The sequence below is a fragment of the Nycticebus coucang genome, chromosome 14, assembly GCF_027406575.1.
Source record: "Nycticebus coucang isolate mNycCou1 chromosome 14, mNycCou1.pri, whole genome shotgun sequence".
Lineage (NCBI taxonomy): Eukaryota > Metazoa > Chordata > Mammalia > Primates > Lorisidae > Nycticebus > Nycticebus coucang.
In genome coordinates this window covers 15,971,981-15,984,209 of record NC_069793.1, presented here as the reverse complement: position 1 = coordinate 15,984,209, position 12,229 = coordinate 15,971,981, and the positions used below count along the sequence as shown (strand labels likewise).

At 35.4% G+C, this 12,229-nt stretch overlaps 2 protein-coding genes across 2 annotated transcripts; both read left to right on the top strand.

Annotated features, from left to right (window-relative positions):
* Window positions 1-578: 578 nt before the first annotated feature.
* Window positions 579-1,538, top strand: LOC128565767 (olfactory receptor 8U8). Its single transcript, XM_053562476.1, has one exon. It carries the CDS (start codon window positions 579-581, stop codon window positions 1,536-1,538), a length of 960 nt encoding a protein of 319 aa, XP_053418451.1.
* Window positions 1,539-8,136: 6,598 nt separating this feature from the next.
* Window positions 8,137-9,096, top strand: LOC128565563 (olfactory receptor 1044). Its single transcript, XM_053562102.1, has one exon. It carries the CDS (start codon window positions 8,137-8,139, stop codon window positions 9,094-9,096), a length of 960 nt encoding a protein of 319 aa, XP_053418077.1.
* Window positions 9,097-12,229: the final 3,133 nt, after the last annotated feature.

Here is a 12,229-nt window from a genome sequence, read left to right as displayed (position 1 = left end):
TTTATATCATTCACAGACCATTAATGTAATATTGCAACACATAGTGACCAATAAGTGATAAGTTACTAACGTAAAATTAAAAAAAATACAAAACTATACTTCTGACAGCATTGGGACAATGTGAAATTGTGTTTACATAGGTAGGATGACACATTGGTCCAAGCCACAGGCCTGCAGAAGACTTATTTTATGCTATTAATGTCAACATTTGTTCAATAAGAAAATAGTTTAAGCATTTTTGTAAGTCAGGTTCTTAATACGCAAAACCTTTAAACAGAAACCAAAGCAATATGAACTGTTTATGTGTTTCCATCTTTATATGTGCAATGGATGGGGGTTGGGGGATTAATACGCTTATTCAATTATCTCTTTCTGCTCGCTATCATATAAACCAAATCTCAGTATGCTAACATTCATTATATAAGTAAATAGATCAAAAATAAAAACTAATGAAATAAACAAAACATATAATAATAAAATATAATATGTTAAATATCCCACATGGGATTTAGAGTATAAAAATGCCACTTGAACTTAACTCATTTCTCTACTTCCTCATCTAGATGAACCGAAGAGATATGGCGCTGATAAACTGCACTCAGGTGAGAACATTTATTCTTGTGGGCCTCACAGATCGCCAAGAGTTGAAGATGCCCCTGTTTGCGATATTCTTATCCATCTACCTTTTCACAGCAGTCGGCAACCTGGGTCTGATCCTTGTCATTAGAGCAGATGCAAAACTCAATACACCAATGTACTTCTTCCTCAGCAACCTGGCTGCTGTTGATTTCTGTTATTCTTCTGCAATTACACCCAAAATGCTCGGGAATTTCTTGTACACACAAAATGTTATAACCTTCCATGCGTGTGCTGCTCAGTTAGCCTTCTTTCTGACCTTCATGGTATCAGAGTGCCTGCTACTGGCTTCCATGGCCTATGACCGCTATGTGGCCATCTGTAGCCCTCTGCTGTATATGGTCACGATGTCCCCAGCCATCTGCATCCAACTGGTAGCTGTACCTTACAGCTACAGCTTCCTGATGGCACTGTTTCACTCTGTCCTTACCTTCCGCCTCTGCTATTGTGGATCCAATGTCATCAATCACTTCTATTGCGATGACATGCCTCTCCTCAGGCTCGCTTGCTCAGACACCCACTCCAAACAGCTGTGGATCTTCGCCTGTGCTGGTATCACGTTCATTTCTTCCCTCCTGATCGTCTTTGTCTCCTACATGTTTATTATTTCTGCCATCCTGAGGATGCGCTCAGCTGAGGGAAGACGGAAAGCCTTCTCCACGTGTAGCTCCCACATGCTGGCAGTGACCATATTCTATGGGACCCTGATCTTTATGTACTTACAGCCCAGCTCCAGTCACTCTCTTGACACAGATAAGATGGCCTCTGTTTTCTACACAGTGATCATTCCGATGTTGAACCCCTTAATCTACAGCCTCAGGAACAAGGATGTGAAGGAAGCTCTGAAGAAAGTCTTCATTAATAGAAACCAAGCTTTCTTGTTGATAAAATTAAGGAAATGACTAAGAAGCAAAAGTGGACTTTCCTTCACAATCAGCTTTCCCCCCCCCACCAAATTAATAAAACTGAGTGCTTTGCCCTCAGTTGGTGATCAGTAAAGATTTTTTTAGTGCAAAGCTAGATAATCTCTATGTTTCCAAGTGATTTTGACTTAGAATTTTATTTTATAAGCAGATAGTACCATAAGAATTGACATTCTTTCTCATTTCAAAATATATTTACAGGCTTGGTAGCTAGGGTGTCAGCCACATACCCCAGGGCTGGCAGGTTCAAAACCAGCCCGGGCCTGCCAAACAACAATGACAACTACAACAAAAAAATAGCCGGGTGTTGTGGCAAACGCCTGTAGTCTCAGCTACTTGGGAGGCTGAGGTGAGAGAATCCCTAAAACTCAAGAGTTTGAGGTTGCTGTGAGCTATGACACCAGCGCACTCTACTGAAGGCAACATGGTGAGACTCTGTCTCAAAAAAGAAATGTATATATATTTATAATATTTAATAACTCAAATGATATCTATACACTTAAATAATGGCCAAGAACAAACAAAAGTGAAGGCATGTTGAATGCCCAATATGAGATTGTAAGAGTTCTTTACTATACATTCCTAATTAAATTTAAATAACATATTCTAAATTAAATTATTCTTTATTCAATTTCATGTCAAGCTACTGTTAACCAATGCTTTTTCATGAAGATGTATTTTCTTTCCAGAGCATATATGGTAACACATTGAATTATTATTGATTTTCACAATGATAGGGTGCTGCAAAGGAAAGCTATTATTATTTAGAGGGTTAAGGCCAAGTATGGTGCAAGTTACTCTGCAATTTACCTCCATCCCTTCACACACAAAAAATTATCTATTCCATAATAGTAATAGTGCTAATGTTGAAAATGCTTATAAGTAATTTTATTCTTAACAATTATTTTATAGATTTTGTTCAGGTCATGCTGGTTGGTAGTGTTGCTCAAGACTTTTATAACCTTGCTAGTTTTCTCTTTATTTATATTAATTATCAGGATATATATTAAAATTATGACCTACATTATGCTTTTACCTTCATATCTGTCAGTTTTTTAGTTATTTGGGGGCTTCATTGCCTTCAGTTGTGTATAAACTATAATTATTAACTGATTTTTCTTATTGCCATTCTAAATAACCTCCCCCAATTTTTCTGATAGCAGTTAATGTCTTGAAATCTATTTTTTTCTGACTTTACCATTACCAGTCTAGTTCTCTGTTTATAATTTGCATCAAATAGTATTTGTGTTTTTCAGTGTAAATTTTATTACGTATAGAAAGCCAATAATTGGACCTTGCCTTTGCCTTTTTAATAATTTTTAAATGCCTTGCCCTTTTGATACAAGTTGATCAATTACTATTTATTGTTAATACTGATAGGGTTTTATTTATGCCTGTCATTTTGCTAATTATGTTCTAAATAGCTTATATCTTTTTTTTTTCTTATTTCAGCTCTACTTCCTTCTTTTTTGATGAAGGATTTCAACTGAAAGTTTAATTCCAGTGCTGTTGAATAAATATAGACACACACACACACTGTCATGGATTTTTGTAGTTCTGGAAACACCTATTTGCATATGTTTACAAGTGTTTTTTGTTAATTTTGATAGAGAGATACATTCATGGAAATCTTCACTTCCCTGTTCTAGAAGTCCCTCACACCTATATTTTCTAACTTGAAAATATAAGAATCACCTATGATCTCTCAGTTCATTAGGATATTTCATGATTATGCAGACCCATGTGTTATCATTATAACTTGAGTAATCCCTAGTGGAAATGTCTCAATATCTCTATGATTGGAATGTATGATTGCCTTATGACTATCTGGTAATGAAATTTTAAAAGGAAACTTAGTGTTTTGCAAAGGAATAATGTTAAAATTTCACCATTGAAAAAGATAAAATGTAATTTTTGCCCATGAAATGTATTAGTTAGGATATCCAGAAAAGCAGAATCAATAGAGTGTGTGTATGGGGGTATGAGTGTACGTGTGTTTGTGTGTGTGTGTGAGGAGATTTATTATAGAAATTGGCTGATGTGATTACAAACGACAAGAAGTTCCATGATCTGCTGTCTGTAAACTGAGCAGCAAAAAATCTGGTTGCTTAATTCAATCTGAGTGAGAAGACCTAAGAATCAAGAAAATTGATGGTATGGTTTCTAGTCCAGGGGCAAAGCATGGGGACCAGGAGGGCTGTGGGGGTATCTCCTGCAGCCTGAAGACCTGAGAAACAGGAGCCTGGAAGCAGGAGGCTGAGGATAGTGCACATGGTGAGAGGAGGACCTGGAGTCCAGAGGCCCCAAACCAGAGGGCGGGAGAAAAGGATGTTTCAGCTCAATAAAAGAGAGTGAATTTGCCCTTCCCCGACCTTTTGGTTCTATTCAGGCTCTCAACCAACCAGCATGGTGTTTACCTCCATGGATAGGGCAGATGTTCTGTGCTCAGTTTAGTCAGTACTCCAAAGAGAGAGCACTTGATCCTCAAATACTTTGGAATAGATGCTTGGGAGTTGGACATTATTTCTATGAAAGATACATTAAAAGAATTTTCACAAGGTAACTCATATCTTCCTTTCAAGGATAAATTCATACCCTGTCACCAATCAATAACAGCAGAAATATGAATAATAAATAAATATCATTATCAATAAATAGCTTTGTAATAATGAGAACATCAAGGAAATAATGTGGTGCTAAATGCAGAACTATAGATTTATGGTTCCTCAAAATCAAAGAAGAAAATTAATTGATCACCAGACTGCTTTAGGGTCCCTGTAGACATAAACTGTAATTTTTCTGATGATTTTATTTGCATCATCCTCCTAAATAATGTCCTTTGGGACAAAGTCGTTGACAAAATCCTGTAGTTTATTGTTGCCCAAAGCCATTTGGAAAAGGAATAGGAGCACCCTCCATCCAAGTAAGTTAAACTAGTATGTTTCAAAACCAAGGCTGGACAGAAATTTTATAAATAAAGTAGGATAGAATAGAATGGACTATAGAATAAATTACTTTAGGTGGCATTTTCTGAAATAAGGATCAATAGTGGTTCCTATAATTATATTTTAATTATATATGTATGTGTTATTATATAAAATATATGTCTCATTGGTTTGAGATAGAAAGAAGATGTGAGAATTCCCAGACAGAATTTATCAGACTGGGTAGAAAGGATAGGTGCTAGACCAGACTGACTAGATTATTAGTATGTTGAAAAATGTCCTCCCCATTTTTACAAAATCTGGTCGTTTTACCTGGGTTGAGATGTGAGTACATCAAAACCAAATAATCAATATTCCATTTAATAAATTTGATAAAAGAACATTCATTATGAACAAGGGAAACAAATACTAAGATGTTACCGTAAGAATCAATCGTTACGTTTCCATTTCCAAGTGTCCAGAAAGGGTTACCAGAGGAAATGAATGAAAAAGTTATGGCTTCCTCTTGTGGAGTTTGAAATCTATCAAGAGAAAAACTATGGAAATAGGTGGCTGATTAGTATCAACTAATTTACATGAGATAGGTAAATGAGTTACTTATAAAATGTTTTCCTAACACAAAGATGAAGATGTTAACATAGCATGAGAATTAGAAATCAGCGAAGCTGTGAAATCTGTACAGGAGTTCTCCCACCAACAGTCCATTCACCATTCACCTGGTAGGGCTGAGGGCAGGAAGAAACCATGTACAAAAGCAGGGAAGCTCATAAGAACATGTTGTATTTGAGGAATGGAAATCAATTATTCTAATTAGATGACTGTGGTTGTTTGTGGCAAAAGGAGAGAGATGGAGCTGGAATTGAATGTGAAAATCTTGGGCTGTATTGTAAAAGGTCATATGCAATATCTTTTCAAATATAATGCATACTTTACTTTTGAGATAAGATGGGGTGGCATACTGGACAACTTATGGAGGCCAAATAGTACAGAATTACCTGGTATCTATAGATGGGAAAACCGAATTTCCAACTGAATAGTTTCTTAATTATTTCAAAATAGAATCTATGTATACATACTTAAAAGTTTTTATTTTTTTATTTCCATGATTATTGAAGAACAGCATAACCACTTAATATAAATTATATGCATAAGGCTATTATTGACTTTCCTCTTATTAATTTTGTCTATGCTGAGATTATGTTTGAGGAGCTAAAATTTTTAGGACACTCTTCTCTGTATTTAATTTAAAAGACACATTGCACACAAAAGTTTAACTATAGCTACTTGCTTCCATTGGCTAAGAAATTTTTTTTTTCTTTGCTCAGATCCTCAGAATCCTGGAGGTAGTCTACCATCACCCATAAGCACTAACTACTCAGCTGTCATGAATTTTAAAAGTGATTACATTGACTTCAACATACATCTACCTTTTAATATAATATGTCAGAGAAGCAAGTTGTTTTTTTTAAAAACAAATTTATATAATTGAAATTATATTTATATCTGCTATGTACAGAATTTAAGAACGTCCCTTTGATTAAATAATTATTTTAGATATAAAATAATACCATTTACAGATTAGGAAACTAATGAGCAACCTGAATTTTTCACATACTAGAGTTTATGTAGCTAGAGAATGATAGCAACAAATTCAATCCATCCAGAGTTTTTTTTATTAAATCTCATTTAATTTAAATATCAATCAAATGTCACCTCTCAATACTTATCTACCACTGGAGATGCAATTATTCATTATGGAAGTCAGAAATGTAAGTTTTGCTCAAAAAGCTACTATATTTTCTTTCTTATAGATATCCCGGCAATTTTACATTACTCTTTAAGGACGTGTGTGCGTGTGTGTGTGAGTGTGTGTCAGGATTCTAAGACTGAATATGATACACATATTTAGTATAAACTAATGGTGCATTAGCATACTTGAAAAGTAATTGTCTACCACAAAGTAGTTTTTAAATAAGCTTATTAAAGCAAAGAAGCATGCAGAACAAGATTCTATAATCTAAAACTCTTTTGAGATAAGTTAAGCAAGAGCTCTTAGTACATAAAAGCCACTACTCAAAAAGGAAGGTAGAAAATATGTATGTTGTTTGTGTAATTTCTACCAAGTATAATTTCCAGTGTGTATAAAACAATTAATATGTTGTTCGCAAAATTGTTTTTAATATTCCATATAAACAGAGAGAGATCCCATATTACATTATGAGATTTAGTAGAAAGAACATTTATATATGTTATCCTGTCCTAAATCAAAGTTTATATTGATGTTAATTTTCCAATTATGAATAATGTATAAAGGAATAGGTGAAACTTATTCATATTCACTTAAAATAATACAGTAATGACATAAAATCAATATAGATATAATTCAAATATACAGCTGCCCTTTTTTTATGGGGAATTAGTTCCACGACTCCTACAGATACCAAAATTCACCATGCTCAACTCTTGTATAAAATGGTGTGCTGTTTGCATATAACCTACAAACAACATGACAATAGTTTAAAATATTTGAATAGTTCAATTTTTTAAATTTTTTTATTTTAGAGTATTAAAGGGGTACACACATTTTAGTTATTGAGTTTGCATTTGTACATTTTAAGTCAATATTACAAGTTGGCCCCTCACCCAGAATATGTGGATTCCCCCACTTAGGTGTGAATTTACCCTTCCCCTCTTGCCCCCTTCTCCTGACTAGATTTCCATATATGCACGTAAGTGTTAATTGGCTAGTTCCAATTTTGTATTGATTACATGTGGTGTTTAAATAATGTAATGCATGGAACTTTGAACAAATACAGACTATGGGTAGAAATACAATGCAGGCAAACACTCTAGAGGAATCGGGCAGGAATGGCTTTTGGTGTTGCCCCTTCCCCAGTGGCCTGAAGTGGCAAGGGGGTCAGAATACTTGCTCATATAGACAGAAAACCAGTTTACGGACATCTGAGTAAAATCCAGCTGCTTAGCTGAGACAGGATATCAGCAGAGTTAGAAGAGGGTTAAGGGTATCACTGTAACTTTTTCTCTCTCCTCTCCTAAGTCAACTTTCTTTGTTACCTACTTAGTTCTGCCCTTGAGATTGTTCTACGATTTAGTGCCTCCACCCTGATGACCTTTTTCATACTCAAAAGACCACTCACATGATTGAGTCAGTAGATTATTAACTCTTTACTTCTTCATTCTAAAAACATATGCCCTGAAATCCTAATAAAACCTCTTGAGAATTTGGTTCAGGGCAGCACCTATCTACCTAGCTACAGGTTGAAAGGGGTCTGCCTCTACAGTCTCAGCAGACTTTTTTTAAAAAAACTCTGCTTGTTGATTTCTCAGTGCCATCTCTCCTTCTGCCTCTGAACTCTGGGTGGTCAGGTAAGTCCCCTTTTGGAAAATTTCAGTCCACAGTGTTGGGACTCTTTCCAGCACTGCCACAAAACACTTCCTTTTGCTTTTTATCCCATCCCAAGACTCCAAATAAACTAATACTTTTAATATTAAACTGGTACTTTCATATAAAAATAAAAATTATTTTAAGTATATTAAGGTATAAAAAGTATTTATAGAAATAATAAGTTTGATTAAGCTCTCCACTCTTCATACAGATTCCCTGAGGAGAAATGGCTCAGATCAACTGCACCCAGGTGGCAGAGTTTATTCTTGTGGGCCTCACAGATCGCCAAAAGTTAAAGACGCCCCTGTTTGTGATATTCTTATCCATCTACCTTTTCACAGCAGTAGGAAACCTGGGTCTGATCCTTGTCATTAGAGCAGATGCAAAACTCAACACACCAATGTACTTCTTCCTCAGCAACCTGGCTGCTGTTGATTTCTGTTACTCTTCTGTCATTACACCCAAAATGCTTGGGAATTTCTTGCACAAACAAAATAGTATCTCCTTCAATGCATGTGCTGCTCAATTGGGCTGTTTCCTGGCCTTCATGACAGCTGAGTGCCTGCTACTGGCTTCCATGGCGTATGATCGCTATGTGGCCATTTGTAACCCTCTCCTCTATATGGTGGCAATGTCCCGAGCAATCTGCATTCAGCTTGTAGCTGTCCCCTACAGCTATAGCTTCTTGGTTGCATTATTTCACGCCATCCTCACCTTCCGCCTCTGCTATTGTGGCTCCAATGTCATCAATCACTTCTATTGCGATGACATGCCTCTTCTCAGGCTCACTTGCTCAGACACCCACTCCAAACAGCTGTGGATCTTCGCCTGTGCTGGTATCATGTTCATTTCTTCCCTTCTGATCGTCTTTGTCTCCTACATGTTTATTATTTCTGCCATCCTGAGAATGCGCTCAGCTGAGGGAAGACGCAAGGCTTTCTCCACGTGTGGCTCCCACATGCTGGCAGTGACCATATTCTATGGGACCCTGATCTTTATGTACTTACAGCCCAGCTCAAATCATTCTCTTGACACAGATAAGATGGCCTCTGTCTTCTACACAGTGATCATTCCCATGTTGAACCCCTTAATCTACAGCCTCCGGAACAAGGAGGTAAAAGAAGCTCTGAAGAAAGTCATCATCAATAGAAACCAGACTTTTGTCTTGACAAAATTTAAAAAGTGACCAAATAAATAACAATGGACTTTATTGCCTGATTTTTTTCCCACCAAAAATTATCAGAATATCTATCTTTTAGTGTGTGAGCTGCACATGACTCTTCACCGTATAATAAAATTTCTAGATTTTACTTGGAATGTGCATGTATGTATAAAAGTAAGAATTTATACCTCTTCTCTCAAGATGTATAAAAAATCATTTTCTTCTCCATAAGATTTTATACTAATTTTCTGATTTCTCCAGTGAAGAATGCACAAAAAATTGTCATCAGGATATATAACTAGCTACAGTCAGATCACAGAAAAAAGGTCAGGCTCCCATTCCTCTTTGTGACATTCTTATCCATCTCCCTTTTCTTAGCATTAGGCAACCTGGGTTTGATCCTTGTCTTTCAAGCATTTGAAAACTCAACCCACCATTATGTTTCTTCCGCACCAAACTGAATTCTTTCTATTTTTTCACAAAGCTTCTTTAGCAGATTTTAAATCTGTAATATATATATAGAAAGGTTATAATTAATTCCTTTGGTCATTATACCCAAAATACTTGAGAATTTCTTGTAAAAACAAAATAGTATATCTCTCATGCATGTGCTGCTCAATTAGGCTGTGCCCCAGCCTAAACTTTCCAATTTCTAAAGCTCTATGAACAACATCCCATGTGAAAAATTAAATCATAAGTTTAATTATTTTTTTCCTGAATTCTCAATTTTTTGGGAAAAAAGTATTTGGCGATATAACACTGTTCCATATATATGCATTTAACAAACTGTCTTTTATTAATAACAATACAAGTCCATTCTAACCTCGCCTATGTCACTAATTGAGTATGGCCTTCTACTGTCCTGGAAGTCTTGTTTGGTCTCTAAAGACTATCTCTTTAAGTGAGATGCTTTGCTTATGCTTATGAGACTTTATTACATTTTTCCCAGATATCTGCAAAAAAAAAAATGGAATTCAGGGATGGAATTATGGGTGGGGCAACATATTTTTAACAGGTATTTTTAGGCCTAGGCTAAGGTGGAAGAATACCAGATAACTCCTGGCAAATTTTCAGGCCACAAGCTCTCGGCAAAATGGAGTAAGTCTAGTTCACCCCCAAGATAGATGGGAAAGTACTAATTGATTTCTTGCTTGGCTAACTCCCTGTGAAATGGACCAGGAGGTACCAACTGTCCCCAGACTGACCTTTAAGAAATACTAGGTGGGGAAAGTACTGAAATAAGGATGTATGACTAACCACAAAATTCTACTTCTGTATAATGCCTGCTAACCAACCCAGATCACGTGGGCAGCCTGTGTGTCAACCAAGATGCACACCCAAGCCTTAAAAACCCAACCCCCTGAGCAGTTGGTACTACTCTCAGAGACCCCCTGTTGGGCCTGATGGCTGGCTTTTGAATAAAGGACATTTTGTGAATTTGACTTGTGTGGTTGCCTGGTCTTTGGGAATTCCTGGGCAAAACAATTTATTTATGAGAATTAACACATCATAAACTGTTTTGCCAGTAGCAAACATTATATGCAGTTAGGGTGGGCAACACTAGGTAAATTGGTCATTATTTGTTAAGGTAATGTTTGCAACATTGTGAACCCAGTTGGCAACATGGCCCAGTGAAAAGAGATGTGTCTTGTAATCAAAGAGTGTGGTTATTGGATCCCACACATAGTGTCCTGTTCTAGTGAGTTCTCATTAGTTATATTACAATAATGTTACTCAGGGGCTTATCTAGGACTAAATAATATGAAATGTGGGTAATAGTTCATGGCATGCATTTGTGTATCATTTGTGATCCTTCTCTGAGCCTGGAGATCTGAATTCCCAATTACACTAATTACAAGTCACACGAACTTGAGGTAACAGTTTATAAATGAGAATCACTACACACCGCAGTTATAACTTAATAACTGATAAAGGTAAGTATGAATATCTGCATACGATTCAAAAAAAGAATGACAATTTAATAATTTTAATTACACAGAAAAGATTTCACATTTCATGCCTATCATTTAATGTTTTGTTTCCTTTTTTTTAATCTATGGACCATTTGAATGCTTAGTGGCAAAAGATAGAAAGATAATATTAATGTCCAGAGAGAGGAGACTATTAAAACAAAAATATCTTTTGAAAAATCTGCCTTAGGTCAAAGTCCATTTTGATTATTTTGTCCTACTATATAGCTTATGAGATTGCAGACACACAGGGATAGTATGATCTATGGTTCTCCAAAGTTTATTTCTGTGTTTTTCCATTAAACACGTGCATCTGTTCTTTGAATATTTCAGTTGCTTTCTGTTCTCTCACAAAGATTCTTTAGCAGGTTTTGAGTCTGTAATATATATATTAAATGGTTATAATTCAATTCTTGAATTGATGAATTATTTCTTTAGTAGGGTAGTGGATTCACTGCCCATCAGCTGTTCTATTAAAGAGCACAGATTCTTAAGGATTAAAGCCTGAAAATAAATTCTCAGTCAAATGTTTGATGAATTAAAAGATCTCAGGCAATTTATTCCACTTTTGTATTCCTCAGTTGCCTCAGCTAATGAAGAAGTATAAAGTATGAAAGTAAAGAAAGGTGAAAAAATAAATACCGGGTGTTAAATCAGTATGATGAAGCAATAAGCAAAATGAAGGTGAAAAACTACATATAGCAACCAATAATCAATTGTCACAAGAATTAAAAAAAAAAACTTCTCATTGAGTAAAATATTTTTTAAATATTTTAAGTTTGTTATTCTAAAATTTAAAATAATAAACATTTACAAAACCATCCAATCTCTGTAAAAATCTCAGGTTAAAACTGAGGATTTGCTATGTAACTCTTACTGTAAGAGAGAAAGATTCATTACCACTTCTGATTAAACGTTTCTGATGATTTTGTAAGTGTTTCAAACCCATTAATCCACCTGTGGGCCATTATCACAAGGAAATATTTCTTAAAAAAATGTGTAATTAGCAGTTTATTTAAGTGGAAAATAATTGGCAAATAATCTTTTGTGGCCAAAAAATTTACACGACCATATAGCACCAGATGAACCCATGTTATATGAATGTCAATATTAAAAATTAATTCATCAATATGCATAAATGTGGAATATGTTGCAAATACGAAGAAGCATTCCAATCACATTTCAAT

What these genes read in the sequence shown, in the direction of transcription:
- LOC128565563 (XM_053562102.1), top strand. Translation starts at nt 8,137, where the DNA reads ATGGCTCAGATCAACTGCACCCAGGTGGCAGAGTTTATTCTTGTGGGC.
- LOC128565767 (XM_053562476.1), top strand. Translation starts at nt 579, where the DNA reads ATGGCGCTGATAAACTGCACTCAGGTGAGAACATTTATTCTTGTGGGC.